The sequence below is a fragment of the Equus asinus genome, chromosome 22, assembly GCF_041296235.1.
Source record: "Equus asinus isolate D_3611 breed Donkey chromosome 22, EquAss-T2T_v2, whole genome shotgun sequence".
Classification (NCBI taxonomy): domain Eukaryota; kingdom Metazoa; phylum Chordata; class Mammalia; order Perissodactyla; family Equidae; genus Equus; species Equus asinus.
Window position 1 is genome coordinate 44,702,440 of NC_091811.1, and position 16,669 is coordinate 44,719,108.

Here is a 16,669-nt window from a genome sequence, read left to right on the forward strand (position 1 = left end):
AATCTCACGATGGCCAAAAAAGTCAGTCATATCCCTAAGGATTACTCCCTGACAAAACTCTGCAAAATCTCAAACAGTGGAACAGCAAGACTTCTTTTTTTTTTTTTTTTAAGGAAGATTAGCCCTGAGCTAACATTTGCTGCCAATCCTCCTCTTTTTGCTGAGGAAGACTGGCCCTGAGCTAACATCTGTGCCCATCTTCCTCTACTTTGTATGTGGGACACCTACCACAGCATGGCTTGCCAAGTGGTGCCATGTCCACACCCGGGATCTGAACCGGCGAGCCCCAGGCCGCCAAAGCAGAACGTGCGCACTTAACCCCTGCGCCACTGGGCTGGCCCCATGGAACAACAGGACTTCTAATGAACTCTGTCTGTCTTCCTCTGTGCTACACAAATGCCCTCAGCATTTCTTGCTACTCTCTTATTTTCTTCCATTTTAAGAGCTGTTTTCCCCCATTTCTGTTCTTCCGACCTGTAGATCTCTATACTTCATCACCTTCTTTTTCTCCCCACTAAAATATGAACACATTTGAAATAAATTGTTCCTCTTTTGTCTTAGATTCTTGGGTTTTCAAATAAGAAATTCTAGAGGTAGTTGGATGCCAAGAATTTTAGTTGCCCATCTGCTTCTGGTACACTGATATAGAAAACCTAAAAATTGGTATGTTCAAGCAAAAAAGCTATATTACACCATGTCTAGGCTTTTAGGGTTTTACACACACACACATAAACATGCACACACTCATATGCACATATCGGAGATTGGGCCTAAATGGGGTTTCAACTGATTTATCTTTGTAATTGCCACAAATCTCCTCTAAGCCAAGGCAATATCCGTTTTGAAACTAATATTGACGTATGCCCATGCACAGAAAATGAGGCAAGTACATTCTCTGGCAAAGTTTTTCCTCTTTTATAACAAAAGTTATATGTTACCCTTCTCCCGATCCTCTTTCCCTCTTTTCTCTTAAAATGGAAGTCTTCCATTAAATTGTGATGCAACGACCTGTCTGTCTCCACCACCCTCCCCCAACACGTTGCTGGGCCCCGCACCTTTATGTCTGCCTGTTGTTTTCAGACACAGCAAGCTGCTTTCCCACAAGCAGTCCTGTAGCTATGAACCATCATTCAGGAACAAGAGCAAATGAAGGTTGAAAGCTCTGTCTGATTTCATTCCTCAAATCTTTTCATTCCTTGAGAGACATCTTTGCTGAAACCCATGGCTGCATTTCTTGCTCCCATATCAGTTTGGGTATCAAACTAATGTTCTAAATACGATAGGATCCAGCAACCAGATGACTAAAGTGGTCTTTGTTTTGAAAAAGAAACAATAAATTACATTTCAATGCTAGATTTCTGTGGCAAGTTCATTTCATTCCACATATGATTCTGAATGTAAAAGTTCTACAACATATGATCTGTCCTCCCAAAATCAGGACTTATTGCCAGGGCTGGGGACCATAGGTCTGGTCTTTATGAGTTCACAGAGGAGAGAGATGAATACCAGCTGTGCAGGGACTGAAAATCAAACACAACCATATTGTTTCTTCATGAAGCCCTCTAAGGGTTACAAATTCATATGAGATAGGTATCTTTTAAAATAGAACCATGTTTACTACTATGGATTTAATTCTTGTGCATGAATTTTAATATATTTGCTTTCTTTAGAAGAAAATAGTCTTTACTGAAGATTCAAATATAAATAATGATAGTATAATAATACTAATAATAACAACAACAATAGCGTCAACAGTAATGTGTGCCAACCTTGAGCACTTTCTATATACTGGACACTTATTTAAAACCCTTTGCATATATTAGCTTATTTAATCTTTATAACAACCCTCTTAGAAAGGCACTGTTATCTGCACTTTAATATGGGAAACACAATAGTACTATTAAATGAACATGAATGAAGAGTATTTACATTAACGGTAAGTGAAATTTAGATAAAGAATTTGGAAGTATGTATATGCTCTAGAGAAGACCAGAGAAAAAAGTAGTGAGAGTTCTATTTCAAACAGAAAAGATGAAGATTAGTGGTGTGAGATCATCCAACTGAATTTCCTTAGGATCAGATGTGCCTATGGTGGAGGGAAGTTGAGCAACTAGAGCCATGGGTGATAGACAGATGCATTGTGGGTATACTGCTAAGAATGACTGTGAAATGGACATAAGCCCTCAAAGCTCAAAGAAAGTAAAAATTTTCAAGTCGTTATTTCCAAACTACACTTAATTGGGAGGTAGTGGAATATATCACTGCCTATTTATTTTTATTTAAGGACAAAAGGCCTTGGATTCAGTACAAAACATAGCTTTTCAGATATTTACTTACAAAAAACACAACATATGCTTCCCAGCCATTCATCCCCATTTTGGAATCATAGCTTCTATTTTCTAATTTGATGAATTTTATTCGGAAATTGCAAAAAAAGAAAAAGGAAATGCACTTGAAACTTGTAGAAGCTGAATTTCTTGTCTACATAAACAAGGGGAAAGCTAAAGTGACAGTCATTTGGTCCAAATTAAAAAATACAGCATGTGGTTATATGATTTTCCCCATTATCACTATTAGTGTCTGCTTTCTTTGTGGTAAATATTTATGATAAGACTCTAGGAATAAGGATCATTTATTGTGGTCCAAAGTTGAGATTCCTCAGCTTGTTTTCAAATCTTATGTCTGTCCTCCTGTGTCAGCCAGAATCCCAGAGACCCACAAGGAGAAAACCTCAGGAGTCTACTTCTTGCTTTTAAGCAGAAATCCTTAGTGAAAGATGATAATTATTGTAAAAGTGGTTAGTGAAACCACATTTTCTGTTTAATTTATAAAAATAATTAATACTTACTTTAAATAGAATTACTTGACCTCTTCAATTGAAATTTCTTTCTACATATTTGGATTATGTATCATGGATCAAAAATCTCATTGTCTCCGTGAATTTGAGCAATCAATAAAGCAAAATATGCAAAGAAAAAAGTTGTGTTAACTAAGAGCTAAGCACATTTGAACATAAAACTGTAGTTTAAAATAGAAACTTTAGAAACCTGTTTGCTCTCTCTGTAGAACTCAGAAAAAGGAAAAAAAGAGACATTTTGAATGCCACTGGAATCTTTTCTTTTTAATCAAAAGTTTACTCAAGCTTGGTTTCTTTCACTAAATATTCTCATAAAAAGCCAGTTTTACTCTGTGTTACTTTTTAAAAATTTAAGCATACTTAAGAGATGGGCCTTAAGATATTTCATTAGTTTTGTTCTTTTAGGAAATGGAGAAATCTCAGGAAGAACTGGAATATTGATGAGGATGTCACTGATGAACTGTGTCCTTCTCTGATTAGTTAAGCACTGAAAGATATCCTGAGAGTGATCTGGGGCAACCGAGGCAGACCCACATACAAATATGAAATGATTAAATGAAAATGCAATCAGCAGTGGCCTGGGAGCAGTGCCCGGTGAGAGATAATACTGCGGCTCTCTAATTGGCTCGCAGCAAGCATGCAGGATGACGGATTTCAGTTGTGCTATTGCCAGCCCTGCTTCCCCCAGCACTATTATCTCAGAGTGACACTTCCATTACTCTGAGCGGAGAAAGATGAACGTCACCTGTCAGGGGCTGGTTAATTGTGTTGCTAGATGTATGTTGCCAGGGCACAGGTTGGACATTTATGAACATAACTGCTTCCTCTGATGTCCGCCATCCTTCAGGGATCGATATGGCTCTTACAGTAAGCACGTAATTGAGTGAAGGCACTTACCACTGAGGGGCTGAAGATGAGACCATTGTATGAGCTTCATTGTCCATACATTTACCATAAATGAGCTGATATTTGCCATTTATTGTGTGCAGCATTGTGGAAATGGAAACTAATGTGCCACTTTCATTTGTTTTCTAGATAAATGGGGAAGATGTCCAGAATCGAGGAGAAGCAGTGGCATTGCTGTCTAGCGATGAGTGCAAGAGAATTGTGCTGCTGGTTGCAAGGCCAGAGATTCAGGTCAGAACAGAGATCAGAAACCTTGAGACAGAACTTTACATTCACTACTTGCTGTTCTGCATCAAGTCAGTACCATGGATACTTGTAACACCAAGTATACAAAATATCATTGAGTTATTTTTCCTAACTTACCAACCTTATCAAAAAAAATTATAAGTTAAAGACTCCCTATATTGCTCCACAGAATGGCAGCTAAACATCTTATTTTTAAAAAAGAAGAAAAAAAGCACATGAAATTGGATCATTATTCTCTCCTTCCACTTGCCAGCTATTTAAATGAATTCATAAATGAAAAATGGTTGACTTTACATGATTTTTAATTCTGTATGGATCCTCACTTCAGGTTTTCATCTAAAATCACTTAATTGGCATATTAAGGTATCTTGAAAGAATCTCTAACGAGATAAACATTAGCATATCTAGCTATCAACTTAAATCTTTTTAGAATAACTTTACCAAATCAAGTGCCTTATGTGGCATGGTGTGGTTCCCTTTATAGTAATTGAATTTTTTCCAATTTTAGTGTGACAAAAACATCTGTCCAGCCCAAAACAAACTGAGAGCTTCTAAAGGAATTTTTTTTATATCTTTACAGAGGGAGATGTCATGAAAGTAAAGGAGAGGTAATGGTGGAAGAAAAGTACTGTTGGTACTTCCTTTTATATCCTTTTTATACCCCACCACGATGCAGAAAGGACATTGCATTGTCACCGTTCTATCCATCTGTCAGTAGTTTGAGTGAAGTTGGTTATATCACCATTTGTCTCCCAAGTTATTGATCTGATATTTTTCAGACTCAGTAACTACATCCTATCTATAAATTACATTGAGCAAGTGTATTTCAGTGTCAGACCAAATCCTGACTTGAATATAGTGGTTATAAAGGATCACCCTTTCCGCATATATTTCCTTTATGCCCTTGACCATTCTAAATGGTTCCCATAAAGCCTGCCATAGCCCCGGGCAGAGTAAAGTTACACACCTGAGGTCACAGGAGCTGGAAAGGGAACCTCCACAACTGGCTGGACTGCCTCTGTGGGAGTGAAGCTTTAAAATACATATGAAATCGCACTGATTACCTCGAAATTTTGCAAACCGATTAACCTCCCTGACCCCATTTTCTTGAAAAAGAACAGAATAAAGGGGCTATTAGTGAAATTCATAGTAAGCTGAAGAGAACTCAGTAGTCATCCCTGTTCTAGGAAAGATATTTCGATGTTATAATGTAGTTTCTTTGCCCTTTCCACGTAACTGCTAGAGAACCTCATTAATTTAGAATTAAAGCATTTCCTTAAACTTTGCCACCTAATGGCTATAATGGACTGTGGAAAGAATAGAAATTAATGACACGAGACCAGATCCTGTTCATCTTTGACGGAATACATATGCTTGGTAGAATCAGTGGCATTTTCGAATATTTGGCTACATTCCTGACCCAAAAGAATCAATGCTGGAGGATGAATTTTCAAACAAGACTTCCTTTCCGCAGTTAATAAAAGGTGGTCACCTGACTCTGGAGGATACCCTCCTGTGTCAAAATCAAGATCTGCTTTAGTCCTTTGATCCTGAAGAAGCCTTCATGCCACTGGAAGGAAGCTAATTGCCTTTCGAAAATCAGATTTCTAGAAAAATAAGGAAAGAAAATGCATTTTACCACCATACTTTAAAAATGATATTTAAGCAGTACATGCTCCAAAGTGGCAAGAAAAAAACGACCAAAAAAACCTTGTCTTTATATCACCTATATTTTTCCATCAATTTCAATATATCTCATTATTGCATTATTTTCATGTGCATTTTATTCAGGGAGAATGTGGATTTTTTTGTGTGCTTTTTCTAGCCCTTTTTTTAGTGTTTCAAATGCTCTCTACATTCTTGGAAATGATCTACAGAGTTGCTGGGGGCAGCATTCTACATCTGTGCAATATTTTTAAATAACTCATTTCTCACATTCCCTGTCAACTTTCTTTCATTTTCTGCCCATTTTCTTTCTCAGACCATTAAAGATATTGCTATTCTGTCCTGTTCCCCTTGGGCCTTTGGGGCAGAGAGGGCTCTCATAAGAACTCGTAGCCACTATTTTTGAGACAGTGCAGGTTGTTTCTTTCTCTGAAATGCCATGTGTGATCCCCGACCACACAGACAGACCCCTACTATAACAATGACCATCATGCCTTTCCTGCCGCTCAGCTCAAGAGAAAGATCTCTCTCTTCCACAGTGTTAGGCAGGCTGCCATGAATGCACGTGCAGGTGGAAAGGGAAATACAACAGGGAAAGGAAGTGAGCAAGAAGAATCTCTCCTCACTTATTGTGCTAGAGGAAAGCTTAATCAAAACAGACATATACTCACTACAGATGGCAACTCAAGGATCTATGGGGTTAGTTAATAAGAAAAGAGTTATAAGGAATCATTAATTTCTACCATTTGTTGTTCTTATCTCCCCCACCCCTTCATTTCAATTTCAAAAGACTGTTTCATCATTCACTATATCAGTGTTAGCAAGTCTTTTGTTTTGACCTGATTAAAGAAAATTCCTTGGTGTGCTTATAAAAAGTAAACATTACTAGCTTTAAGCAATTTCCTTTGGAGTCTGGTGTTTGCAGCTTCATGAAACTTAAAAGGGATTAAAGAATGTAAAACTTGGACAATTATAAATTGGGTTGAATTTAAATTTTTAGTCAGCTTGATTTTCATAGTTCATCTGCATATCAAAGTCAGTGGGGTAGAACTTGGTCAGTTATTCAGGCTACATTAAGATAAATGAGGATGAATAAATGTGTCCATGCTTTTGGCCCCAGTCAAATTTGAGGTAATTTAAGTTCAAGATAGGTTTTAATAAATCTCAAGAAACCTATGATTGCCTTCATATTAATGAATATGATACATATACGCTAATGCCTTTCCTGGTGCAGTTTAATGTCCTCCTTTCAGAGTTTTTGTTTTTAAGCTTTTGAAGTCCAGTCATCTTTAAGAGTTTATTTTGCCCATTAGTTTGAGATGAAAACACTTCAAACTATTGTCAGTTTTGGCTCTTTAGAAAGCTGCTGTTTCTTTGTAACACAGAGTGAAGCAGAGCTTTGACAATAATTCAGCTAATTTAATCAGCATAGACAGCTAATTTATGTAATCCAGCTCCCACAATCCACTTTGAGGCAAATTATCTGTATTGACTGTCAACACTCATCACATTAGCAAGGTAACCACCAGTTTTCCACTTCACTTTATACTGAGAAGCCAAGGGGATCTGTTCAGTTTAATTTGTGTAAGAGTCCCACAAGAATACTTGCATTCAGCACCCACAAACAAAACCTCACATGCTCCACACCACTCCACCACCCTAAAATGCCACACTTCACGTATTTTCCCTTGTAATTGGGCCTGAAAAATGAATTAAAATAGACATGGCATAGCAGCTCTTTTTTTTTTTTTTTTTTTGAGAAGAATAACTTAGAACTTTTTTTTTCATATCAAATAAATGTTGTCTGTGAATTCTCTTGTGGGAAGCAGTCATTTTGTTAACTTGGAAACCATCTGGCTGAAAATAAAGAAGCAAGATGAGGGTAGCATGAGGTGGGGGTACTTTTTGTGTAGTCGCCTTGAGGATTGTCATTAAGGAAAAAAGCCCATTGTTTCATGGTCCCATTAGTACCACTGCAGTTCCTTAACACTGGGACTGTTGGAGGTAATGAGTATGATGGCTGTGGATTATGCAGTATGCTTTTCATACATTTTGAAAGATGATAATGTTCTATGCTGTGGGATCTACTTGGTTATGAGAGAAAATCTGTAGCTCTGTTTCAGGAAAGGATAAAAGGCATAAGAATCCTTTTTTTTTTTTTTATCACCTTTTCTTCCTTCTGAGAGGTGAACTATCTGAGGCTGGTATTCTGAAGAGAATCATTATGATAAAAGGAACTGGTCAGGCATCGCCATTTAAGTTTACCCTATTTTAGCATGAGTTCTCACGAACCTAATATAATGTACTAATGTATTCTTTTGCAGCTGGATGAAGGCTGGCTGGAAGATGAAAGGAATGAATTCTTAGAGGAGTTAAACTTGGAGATGTTGGAAGAACAGCATAATGAAGCAATGCAACGCACTGCCAATGAGGTGGAGCAGGTAGGGCCAACAATTTGAACTACATCATTTGTAATGTTGCCAGTTCTTTTTTTAAGGTATAACCATAAATGGAGTAAAAAACAAAATCAAAGAGTTTGATCAAACATCTCTGTAATGGTAATTTTTGAGAGCAAAGGACCATCTCAAGTGAAGTAGAGAGAATAAATACAATTTTTTTCTATTAAGAATATTTCTAGTTCAGAGAGGTTAGGGACCATTGTTGATAGAGTACAGTAGTATTCAAATGTTGACCCAAGTACTGTTCAGCCTGATGCAGAAATTTAATACTAAAAATGCATATTTCTTCTCAATATGCCAGCTGGGGACAAACTATATCTCATGAGGTAACCCCTTCCCCTAAAAGTAATTTTATACTTTAAAATATTAATGTATCTATTTGAATATTTAGGCAACTATAGGATGATGATGACATGATGTAAGCCATCAATCTTATTTGTGTCTTTGGTATCATGATTACACCTATATACTCCTGAATAGGAGTAGTTCTATTTCAGATTATTGACATCGTTTTGCTGTAGGGTCACAATCATTCAACAAAAAATTCTGAGCTCCTTATATGTTCCAAGTACTACACTTGATCCTGAGAATGCAAAGAAAAATGAGCAAAGTCCTGCCCTTAATTAATTCATAGCTAATAAAAAAATCACAGCGTGGTCCATGGGAAACTGAGTCTTAGGATTTTTTTCATTTTTGTTGTTTTCCTACTGGATAAAAACAAGATTAGTATATGCTAGATTTTTTATGTCAGATTCATGTCATTCATCTGCTGATATAATTTTATTAACACTTCTGCTGTCAGTTTACTGATTTGTTTAATTATCATACTATTCTAAACACTAATTCTTAACACATTCTAAAAGATAATTTTTTTTAAAAATCCTTACAGTTAGGCTTAGGAACATGAAACACATACATCTTATCACATTACCAAGCTGAGTGATGAAATATCTTGATGCTAGCATCCCATAGCAGAAAGGTATGTGTGTGGGGGGCGCATGTCTATATATTAAGTAAATCATGAAATTGAAAACTACAGTGTCATCATAGCCATATGTGCTATACTTTGTGCCGATCATGGATGCCCACTGGCCACTTCACGAAAATAGTTCATGCTCAAAAGTGATGCTGTGACTGTGGTGATTGCTTTTCAATATAGGTAGGACAGATTGAAATTTTTATGTACGACTTCAACACCAGCCACAAATAAAGATATTTTTTGGTGGCAGCTGCTGGTTACAAGTAAGAAAGTCCTTCCTTCAGGCTTTTTCTCTCTCGGATACAAAATGTGACCTGATACAGAATTGACAGGAGGATGTTGGAATAGAGAAAGAAGGAAGAAATCCTGTCCAAGTGAAGTGATATGGTGTCAAATGCTGCCTACTCATCAGACGTAATACAAATGCTAGGTCTTTTGAGGTAACACTAGATGGTCCCGGAGGTTAGATTCTCATTGTCTGGAAATTTTTCTTCACCTTGAAACTGAAAAATGATGAGAAGTACAGAAACCTTTAAAAGTTCTTTGCCCTTATAAACAATAATACTACATTAGAAATGTCTTGGTAGAAACATTGCCTGTCACTATAATAATTCCGTAGGGAAATGATAAATGATAGAGTAGCGTTACATTAGAAACCAGTACTTCTAGGTTTGAGGATGGAAAACTCTTTATTTTCACATTTGCTCATAAAACAGTTACAAAGGAAAGGGAAATTCAATAAAAAATAAAGTGTATATCCATATTTTAAAACTAAAATATGTATCCATATGAAAGTTTCACTTTACATACTATCCTTGGTCCTATGGCTGCTGGTGACACATTGTGCATCTCCCATCACATAATTTGTCTGTATCATTCATACTGCGTATAAAATAAGAAAAGAAATACTAGCCACTTTGTGGTTTTTGAGCTCATTATAGATATGAGAAAAATATAAATGTAAATAGTGTGGTGTATAAACTCATATGTTCAATATCAGTAACATCCTTTGGGGGTTTTATGGCGCAGTGTGCAGATGTCAACACATTTGATACTACTGTCAGCTTAGAGCAAGGGACACGGGGATGTAACAAGCTTCCCATTGTTAGTTGCATAAAACTTTAAAATCAAACTCACCATGTTTTCAACAAATGAGGAAAAATATTTTAGGGAAAGATTGAGAATCCTAGAACAACATGAGATACATGGTCATGTTCTCTTCTCTCCAGTTTATGTTACATTTTGTTCTGCCATTACTTCTGTGAAGAAAATAATAATTATCTGGAGAGACCCTTTCAGACCTGTTTTAGAATAACTTGATCACGCATTCTGTCCTTGTAACACTAACAGGCTTAATTATATTTAATTGTATAATTACATATATAATAATATAGAGATCAAATGGTGAGTAAACTTAGATATAAGGAAAATACAATCTAGAAACTGCTGTGTAGACTACTATATGATGCGTGATGGAGGAAAAAGTAACTTTACCCTATTCACAGAGAAAGAACTACATTTGCATCTCCTTAGGGCAGTGACAGTTAATTGTTCTGCCTGAGACCAAAAATTACTAGCGAGTGAAGTTTACATACATATTTAAATATGTGTGTGTGTGTATTTACATATATATGCCAAAATATTTTTTTGACATTGTGCCCATGTCTGGCAATCAATGCTGCTTAGACTTTCATGAGAACTGTCATTTTATTCTCAGTAGAATAAAACTCACCTTTGAAGGAAATTACTGGTTAAAAGTAGAAAAATCTTTTTAAGTGACCCAAATGAGTCTTATGAGGTTGTTGTTGTTTTTCAGTAACATGATTTGGAGATGCACTGAGGTCAAAGCACAGTATCTAGGAATGTGGCATCCTGGACATATAAGAAATCCTGACACTGGGAGATGGCACTGGCCTTCTAGACCTCTCTGCCATTAATCCCCATCTGGGATTAAGGTTCTTTATCTATAGAGAGAAGGTCCTGGGCTCCAGCACTAACCTATTCCTGAAATTTTGCAGTGTTGGGCTAACCATTATTACTGTATTACTAGATCAGTGATGTTTCCTGTGAACTTGAGGAAAGTTCAGAAAAAAAATAGTAATAACATGACACAGCTTCTGAACTCCAGGCCTTCATATCACTAAAGACTGTTTAGACATTCTGTCTTACTCCTCATCTTGTGTGTGTATTATCACCTCAGAAACTCATAAAGTCACCTCATTTACACACCTTTACTCCGAAGTTTCCCAAGTAAGGGTAACCTTTCAGCTAAGAATCACTTATTTAAATGTGTCCTGTTTTATTTATCCCCACGTGTCAAAGCCATAGTTAAGCAGCTTTTGTTTTCTTTACTTCCTTGCATAAAAAGCTGCCATGAGCTAATTGCCTTTATTTCTAAAATTATTATGGATACTAAAATTAGAGCAGCTTTCTAGGAACTGCACTTTTGCCAAGAAGCATTGCTTTTTCAAGCAAGTTTTCCAACAATTGGCATTGTTCGAAATAATTAATTTTCTTTGTTCTCTGAACTTTGTTATCCTAGCCAAAGAAACAAGAAGAAGAAGAAGGTACGACAGACACAGCAACATCCTCATCCAACAACCATGAGAAGGACAGTGGAGTGGGGCGCACCGACGAAAGCTTGCGAAATGATGAGAGCTCGGAGCAGGAGAACGCAGCTGAGGATCCCAACAGCACGTCTTTGAAGAGCAAGAGAGAGCTGGGGCACAGCCAAGACACTCTAGGAAGCGTTGAGCTTCGGTGCAATGAGAGCTTCGTGTCTGGTGAATACATTGACTCAGACTGCACTGGCAACCAGGATGAGGAGTGTGAAAGGTTCCGGCAGCTCTTGGAGCTCAAGTGCAAGATTCGAAACCATGGAGAGTATGACCTGTATTACTCGAGCAGCACAATAGAATGCAATCAAGGGGAACAAGAGGGAGTGGAGCATGAGCTACAGTTGCTTAATGAAGAACTAAGAAATATTGAACTCGAGTGCCAGAATATCATGCAGGCTCACAGGCTCCAGAAAGTGACAGACCAGTATGGAGACATCTGGGCACTGCATGATGGAGGATTCCGAAATTATAACACCAGCATAGACATGCAAAGGGGAAAGCTAGATGACATCATCGAACACCCAGAAAAGTCAGACAAGGACAGTTCTAGTGCTTACAACACAGCTGAAAGCTGCAGAAGCACTCCGCTCACTGTGGACCGTTCCCCTGACAGTTCCCTTCCAAGAATGATCAACCTCACCAATAAGAAAAACCTGAGAAGCACAATGGCAGCCAGTCAGTCCTCCTCTGGACAGAGCAGTAAAGAGTCGACCTCCACCAAAGCCAAAACCACTGAACAAGTTTGCGGCATTGAAGGCAAGGAGAAGATTTCAGAAAGCAACAAGATTTCTGATCAAGAGAAGGCAGGCAGCGAACACATCCCTTACCTCTCTCCTTATCACAGCTCCTCATATAGATATGCCAACATCCCAGCCCACGCCCGGCATTATCAGAGCTACATGCAGTTAATTCAACAGAAATCTGCTGTCGAGTATGCACAGAGTCAGCTCAGTTTGGTGAGCATGTGCAAGGAGTCTCAGAAGTGTTCAGAGCCCAAGATGGAATGGAAGGTGAAAATTAGGAGCGACGGGACACGGTACATAACAAAGAGACCAGTGCGAGACCGGATTCTGAAGGAACGTGCCTTAAAGATCAAGGAGGAGCGGAGTGGTATGACAACAGACGATGACACCATGAGCGAGATGAAAATGGGGCGCTACTGGAGCAAAGAGGAGAGAAAGCAACACCTGGTTCGGGCCAAAGAGCAGCGTCGGCGCCGAGAGTTCATGATGCGGAGCCGGTTAGAGTGTCTTAAGGAGAGTCCTCAGAGCGGCAGTGAGGGCAAGAAGGAGATCAACATCATTGAACTGAGTCACAAAAAGATGATGAAAAAGAGAAACAAGAAAATTTTGGACAACTGGATGACAATCCAAGAACTGATGACCCATGGAGCCAAGTCTCCTGATGGCACACGAGTTCATAATGCCTTTTTGTCAGTCACCACCGTATGACCGAATGAATGGAATGCAACTGATTTTAAGAGGGTGCTACCAGTTTGGGTAGAGTATGATTGCCTCGTTCAATGTGGCGTTTTTATATATATTTTGTGACTCTTTATAGTTTAAATTTTTTGTAAGCAAAAATACCTGGTAATTTTTCATTTGTTTTTCATATCCTGGTAGCTTCTTTTGGGCTGAGATCTTTCTTTAACCTGTGATATATTCATATTACTCATTTATATATAAAATAACAAACAAAAGGAAAGAGAACAAAAAAAACTTGAACAAACATACTGAGGAGCCGATTAATTTCCTACTTTAATGTATCTATTGTAAGTTAAGATCTGGATTTATTTCTCTAGTTTACTTATTTTCTACTTTAATAACAACTCAATGCCAAAACATTTCTATGCTTGCTTCCTGGCATAATATGTATTAAATCAACCTTGTTAATAAATCACGTGCCACATCTTGTCCTATACATAAAAACCACCTCTTTTTAACATCCTGTTGTACATTTAACACGTAAATGGCCGTTGTCTTTGTCTCAGTAAAGTGTAGGTGGACAATCTTCCCGTGATATGTAGTGACATTGGTCATGTAGCTAGATAATTGTGGTAATTGTGACAATAAAAGAGAAATAAATTATTGATTATCCTTAAGAAAGTTATCAATGAGTGTTTTATTTTCATTGTCTGCTGTGGTTACCAGATATAAATTAGTTATATATGTATACTATTTAGAAGACTCTCAGTTGTGGATTATAAAATGTGTACATTTTCTATCACTGTTTTTCAATAAAATTGTCTTGAAATACTTCCAGTAGATCATTGTGTCACATATTAGTACCAGGGTTAAATTCGATCATGTATGTAGAGCATCTAACAGATGCTAACTAAACATTCAATAAACATGAGTTCCTGCTCTCCTTGCCTGCCACCCATGTAAGGAAAAACCAAGAAAAATTTAGGGAAGTTATGGAGAGAGGATCAGTGAAGTGTCTAAGATTGTTTATAGTGACGCTGTATATATTAGTCAGCTCAAGCTGCCATAACAAAATACTATAGACGGTGAAGTTTAAATAAGGGGAACTTATTTGTCACAGCTCTCAAGGCTGGGAAGTCCAAGATCAAGGTGCTGACCAATCTGCTCTTTGGTGAGGGCTCTCTTCCTGTTTTGCAAATGGCTACCTTCTCACTATGTCCTCACGTGGTAGAAAGAGGTGAAGCTCTCTGATGTCTCTTCTTATAAGGGCACTGATCTCATCATAAAGGCCCCACTCTCATGGCTTCCTCTAAACCTAATTACCACCCAAAGGCCCCACCTCCAACAACCATCACATTGGGGGTTAAAGCTTCAACATATGAATTTAGGAGGGAAGACACAGTTCAGTCCATAGCGCTATGTGCATTTCTTTAGTTGATCATTTAATTTTTGGCATTAAATTTTGGGAATACATTTTTGGGAAACATCTTTTTAATAATTTTCAGCATGGTCAACTATAAATGCCCCTTTATGTCAGTTTATTAAAAAATGAGATGTTTGATCATCAGATAGGTTTTTTAAATCTAGCTTTTCATCATGTAAACATATAAACCGTATCATATGTCAATCATGATGCCTCCAGAGTAAAAGGCCAGATCAATCGTGTGCATGCAAACATGAGTTTGATCAAATTTTCATTCAACCGAAGAGATTAGTTTAACATAATGGAGAGACAACATCTGAATGTTTTTATAGCTACTTTCATGTTTAAAAACCTACAGTGGCTCCTTATTAGCTCTGATGCCTCAGCCTTATATTCAAGGTCCTCCATTAACTTGCCCACCGTGCCTATTGCCCCTCATCTTTAGATCTTCTTGAAGTTGTTCCTGGCTCCTTAACAGCCTGCACATTTCCACTGAAGTTAGCTTATGCTATTCTCCTGTGTGGGGTTTCTGTGCCAAATCCCACGCTTCCCTTGGAGTGTAATCACATATACATTTTCTTTTTGGAGCCTGTTTTGATGACATGGGATTTTCACAGCATTTTGGCATTCACCATGATGCACCTGCAGTATCCTTTTACCTTGGGGATTTTATTCTTCTGTTATTGGAATCACATACATAGAACTTATTGTCTCCCCACTTTGATTTTAAATTCATGGAGTTTGGCCCTTGTTTCCCCCTCTGTTTGTGTAAGCCTCTGGTAGAATGCCAACTGAATAATTATAAATGCTAGTTGAGTTCAATTATTTTATTCATTCATCTCTCTCCTCCACATATTGGTCCTTTTGTTACTGTTTTCTCTACTCTTCTACACTTCTAAGTTCTTACCCTTTGAAGGGCTATTACATAGATGGAAAGAAATGATTTTTTTTACATATATTGAAAATCTGAACTCAAAACTTATAACGATAGTAATAGCAACCTAAGGCAACTGAAAATTTCGTCACTTCTATCTTTAGACATCGTAATCCGATCTATGAGACTACTCTGAATACACCTAGAGTTTGCTTTGCATCAAATGGTTTTACATGAGAATTCTTGTCTATCTTAAGAGTTCAGTTCTTTCCTGACCTAATGCCTAAGAGGTTGTTTATCCTCTTCACACAACTGGATTTAAATATTCACCGAATTTGAATTACTCCTATAGACAAATGTGGTTTGGAATTGACATATACATTTTTCCAGAGGAAACATATACATATCTCAGAACGCAGTGTTTCCAAAGTTACCAGTTTAATTTTAGTTTTATTAAGGCCAAGTGTGCTTGCCAATTTTTTTTAAATGTGATGTTGGTGTTTTTCAGAAATGTCTGTGTTTATACAATTCTACAAGTTGAGAAATGTCTTTTTCAAAAATCAGTGAAAATCTGAAAAGTGTTATGCTTTCTCTTTCTACATAAATATCTTTGTGCTAAACATGTTTTCTTAGTAAATGAATAATAAATCTTTTGCTCAGCAAAGAAAAATAATTTTATATGGGATATTTTCTTTCAGTTCAGAAGAAATACGTGAATGTGAGGAGGAATAATATTTTACGTGGGCTTAGCTTTGAAATTCCATATTTTTCATTGCTTTTTATATTCATGATGTGACAGAAATTGGTGTTAGGATTTATATGTGAATGACCTAATGGAGTGGAAGACAATGTATGTTCAGTGGGCATGTCTTCACTGCATGCCATCTTATTTTGTGCAGACTGTCCTCTTATGAACACAGAATGTGGGCTGAAGGAGGGCTTCTCTGACATAGCCTTTCCGTAGCTACATACTGATTTAATCCCTGTCTTGTTTGTGTGTCTAAATCTTCTACCTAAACACACTCTCTTTATCTCTCCAATGAGCTTCTGCTCTCTGCTTCAAATTCCTTGTTTTCTGATAGTGCCACTGTTCACCTGCTCTCCCATGCTCCTCACTTGAGTCTTCACAATTGATCCTCTTTTTTCTCTGGTCAGTCACGAAGCAGTGTTCACTTTTCTTCAAAACTGTCAGATTGTCTTCAGAACCCTTAAATCACC

General features: G+C 37.4%; 1 protein-coding gene across 3 annotated transcripts in view; it reads left to right on the forward strand.

The window, feature by feature from the left end:
• The window catches only part of PDZRN4 (PDZ domain containing ring finger 4), a 337,813-nt gene extending 321,707 nt beyond the window's left edge, over positions 1–16,106 (forward strand). For all 3 annotated transcript variants that reach the window (XM_044756217.2, XM_070493927.1, XM_070493928.1), the window contains 3 exons: positions 3,893–3,994; positions 7,999–8,115; positions 11,655–16,106. In XM_044756217.2, the coding sequence (XP_044612152.2) occupies positions 3,893–3,994; positions 7,999–8,115; positions 11,655–13,181 (1,746 nt within the window). In that variant the 3' untranslated portion in view covers positions 13,182–16,106. The remainder of the gene's footprint in view (positions 1–3,892; positions 3,995–7,998; positions 8,116–11,654) is intronic.
• Positions 16,107–16,669: the final 563 nt, after the last annotated feature.